The sequence below is a fragment of the Otolemur garnettii genome, unplaced genomic scaffold, assembly GCF_000181295.1.
Source record: "Otolemur garnettii isolate 467f Iridium unplaced genomic scaffold, OtoGar3 scaffold00002, whole genome shotgun sequence".
NCBI lineage: Eukaryota > Metazoa > Chordata > Mammalia > Primates > Galagidae > Otolemur > Otolemur garnettii.
In genome coordinates this window covers 7,598,091-7,601,609 of record NW_003852397.1, presented here as the reverse complement: position 1 = coordinate 7,601,609, position 3,519 = coordinate 7,598,091, and the positions used below count along the sequence as shown (strand labels likewise).

General features: G+C 36.1%; 1 protein-coding gene across 1 annotated transcript in view; it reads left to right on the top strand.

The window, feature by feature from the left end:
• Nucleotides 1–3,519, top strand: part of REV3L (REV3 like, DNA directed polymerase zeta catalytic subunit) — a 200,323-nt gene that overhangs the window by 101,076 nt on the left and 95,728 nt on the right. The window contains exon 11 of the mRNA XM_023512479.1: nucleotides 2,824–2,943. Coding sequence (XP_023368247.1) covers nucleotides 2,824–2,943 — 120 coding nt within the window. The remainder of the gene's footprint in view (nucleotides 1–2,823; nucleotides 2,944–3,519) is intronic.

The following is a 3,519-nucleotide window of genomic DNA, read 5'->3' as shown; positions in this document are numbered from 1 at the left end:
ACCTGTGGTCCCAGCTACTTGGGAGGTGGAGGCAGGAGACTCGCTTGAGCCCAGGAGTTGGAAGTTGCTGTGAGCTGTGATGCCACAGTACTCTACCCAGGGCAACAGCTTGAGGCTCTGTCTCAAAAAAAAAAAAATTACATCTTCTCTTTGCTAGTATTTAGCAACTTCATTGAACTTTGTATATCAGTCTTGTTTACTGCTAATAGTTTAGATGTATTTTCCCTTCCATTTTCATCATCTACACCTAGCTATTTTATTACTTCTTTTCTTATGTTTATACTTTTTTCATGTCTTAGTGCATTACTTCAGCATTCCAGGATAATGTTAAGTAGAAATGTGCTTCTGTATTTCATTAAGTATGAAATTTACTACAAATAGTAGATTAATCACATTAATATGCTTTCTGATCCTTGTTTGAGAAGGAATTTGCTTTTTTATGTCACAAATGGCTATTAAATCAAATTTTTACAAATGTTGTTTTTTTAATTTATTGAAATAATTCATTTTTTTCTTTATTAATGGGGTGGGTTATGTTAAAATAATTTTTATTTTCTAATGTTTATTTTCCCTTGCATTTGTGAAATAAACCCTTGTTGGTCTCAATGTGGTGTGTTTTTTTTAAGCATTGATGCATCACTTTGTTTTTAAAAGAATTTTTATTAAATTGGAATAATCTGTTTCTTGAAAACTGGATAGATCTTATTTATAAGATCATCTAGACTTAGTGCAGTTTTCTTGTAGTTAAATTTTGTGTATGTTGGAAGGTGGAGGATAATAGGGATGGATTTAAACTACTGATTTAATTTCCATAGTTGTTGTATATCTGCTTAAGCTTTCTATTTCTTCTTGAGTTATGTTTTATGTTACTTTTTCTAAGAAATTACCCATTTTATCTGATTTCTCCATATTTTTGGTATAAAGTTGTTCATAGTATTATTTTACCATCTTTCTTTTACTTTTGTCACTCCTTTTATTCCTAATACAATATTTTTTTCTGGAGACAAATGTTTCACTCTGTCACCCCAAGTACAGTGCTCTGGTGTCGTCATAGCTTGCTGCAACCTCGAATTCCTAGGTTCAAGCCATCCTCCTGCCTCACCCTCCATGCAGCTGAGACTATAGGTGCATGCCACTGGGCCTACCTAATTTTTCTATTTTGGTAGAGATGGAATCTCACTCTTGATCAGGCTGGTCTTTGACTCCTGATCTTAAGTGATTTTCCCACCTCAACCTCTCAGACTGCTAAGATTATAGGCGGAAGCCTCTGTACCCAGCCTCTAATAAATAATACTTATATTTTCCCCATAATTTGTTTTGATCATCTTTGCCAATCTTGTCTATTTTATTATTAGTTTTAGAAAATCAGCTTTGTTTTTACTGATCTCTCAATTGTTTTTTGTTTTAGGATAAGCTATTTTTCATAGTTGTTTGTTTGTTCAGTTGTTTTGACTAAATACGCCTCATTTGCCAGGCTTATATCCTAGGATGTGTTATTACCTCAAAGTATTTCTTCTTGAAGATTTTAACTCTCTTTTAAAAGTTTGGAAGCATCTTTTTTTTTTTTTTTTTTTTTTTTGAGACAGAGCCTCAAGCTGTCCCCCTGGGTTGAGTGCTGTGGCATTACAGCTTACAGCAACCTCCAACTCCTGGGCTCAAACGAGTCTCCTGCCTCTGCCGCCCAAGTAGCTGGGACCACAGGCGCCCGCCACAATGCTGGGCTATTTTTTTTTTGGTTGCAGCCGTCATTGTTGTTTGGCGGGTCCGAGCTGGGGATTCAAACCCGCCACCTTAGGTGTATGTGGCTGGTGCCTTAGCCGGTTGAGCTATAGGCACTGAGCCGAAGCATCTATTGTTAAGTTTGATTTAATATCTGAAATAGGATACAGTTCTTTTCCAATTAGTTCTTGTGTCACTGCCTGCCATTTTTTGTTCTGGAGTCATTTTACCCCCTAATATAGTGGCTCTCAAACTACCTAATGCTGTGAGCCTTTAATACAGTTCCTATGGGTCGTGACCCATAGGTTGAGAACCGCTGCCCTAATACTATGTGACTTTATTTTCTATCTTTCCCTGTGGCTGGATTATAATATGGAATTTATTTTATCTTTGTTCTTAAAATTATGTACTCTCTCAGGGTATTAGACCTGCTATAAAAGTCTATAAAAAACTATAGAGAATAGTTTTCTTACTCAAATAAGATAATCTTTTTTTACATTTTATATATTTTAATATACAGTGATTTTTATCAGCATAGTATATCTACACATACTAGGTAGGACTGAAGAGACTAAAGGGATTGTAGATGTTGGGTGATCCACAGATCTAAGTTTGTTTTGTTCTTTTTTTTTTTTTTTTTTGAGACAGAGCCTCAAGCTATCCCCCCTGGGTAGAGTGCCATGGCATCACACTCACAGCAACCTCCAACTCCTGGGCTCAAGCGAGTCTCCTGACTCAGCCTCCCAAGTAGCTGGGACTACAGGCGCCCGCCACAACGCCTGGCCATTTTTTGGTTGCAGCCATCATTGTTGTTTGGCGGGCCCAGGCTGGGGATTCGAACCCGCCACCTTAGGTATATGTGGCTGGCGCCTTAGCCGCTTGAGCCACAGGCGCTGAGCCAGTTTGTTTTGTTCTTATTAATCTATATAACAGCTTAGAAACCTGTGATTTTTTAAGTTTTATTACATTTTTATTTCACATACTTCATACTTCAAAATTTTAAGTAAGTTTATATTGTAATACTTCCTAATGTACCCAAATCTTAAACAATAAATTTTAGATTTAGGATATTGCTTTAATATTTTTGTATTTTGTCATCTTAAGGTCACATTAGACACAAAGTAGAAGAAGCCCTTATTAATGAAGAAGCAATTTTGAACCTCATGGAAAATAGTCAGACTTTTCAGCCTTTGACCCAAAGACTGAGTGAGTCACCAGTTTTCAGTAAGTAACAGTGCTACTGTAAATACTCAGGATTTTAAATCAGTGAACGTGTGTATTGGGGGGGTATTTTTTCTTTGATTTGAAGAGATTAATGTTACATGTTAAGTAAATGCTCACTCTACTGAATATAAAAGTGAAACCTTGCATTAAATTGAGTAACTTTGTTTCTTTTTTTTTTTCTACACAGCTTTTTCTAAAAAACAATTTTAAAAGAAATTTTTTTTTTTTTAAAATTTTCCTTTGGGGTAAAGTCCTATTGCTTTGGAGGGAAAATGTACTTATTTTCAGTTAATATTCTCCAAAGTTAAGAACATTAATAAAACACTATAACTGGTTCTTTTTTGGTGAGTATCAGAAATTGCACTGGACTATTCTGCCCTTTTTTTTTTTTCAAAGCAACGGAGTCTCTTTGGCTCTGTCACGCAGGCTGGAGTACAGTGGCATAATGATAGCTCACTGCAGCCTCAAACTCATAGGCTCAAGTGATCCTGCCTGAGCTTCCCCAGTACCTGAGACTATAGATGTGCACCACCACACCTACCTAATTTTATTTGTTTTGTTTTGTTTAGCAGCCCT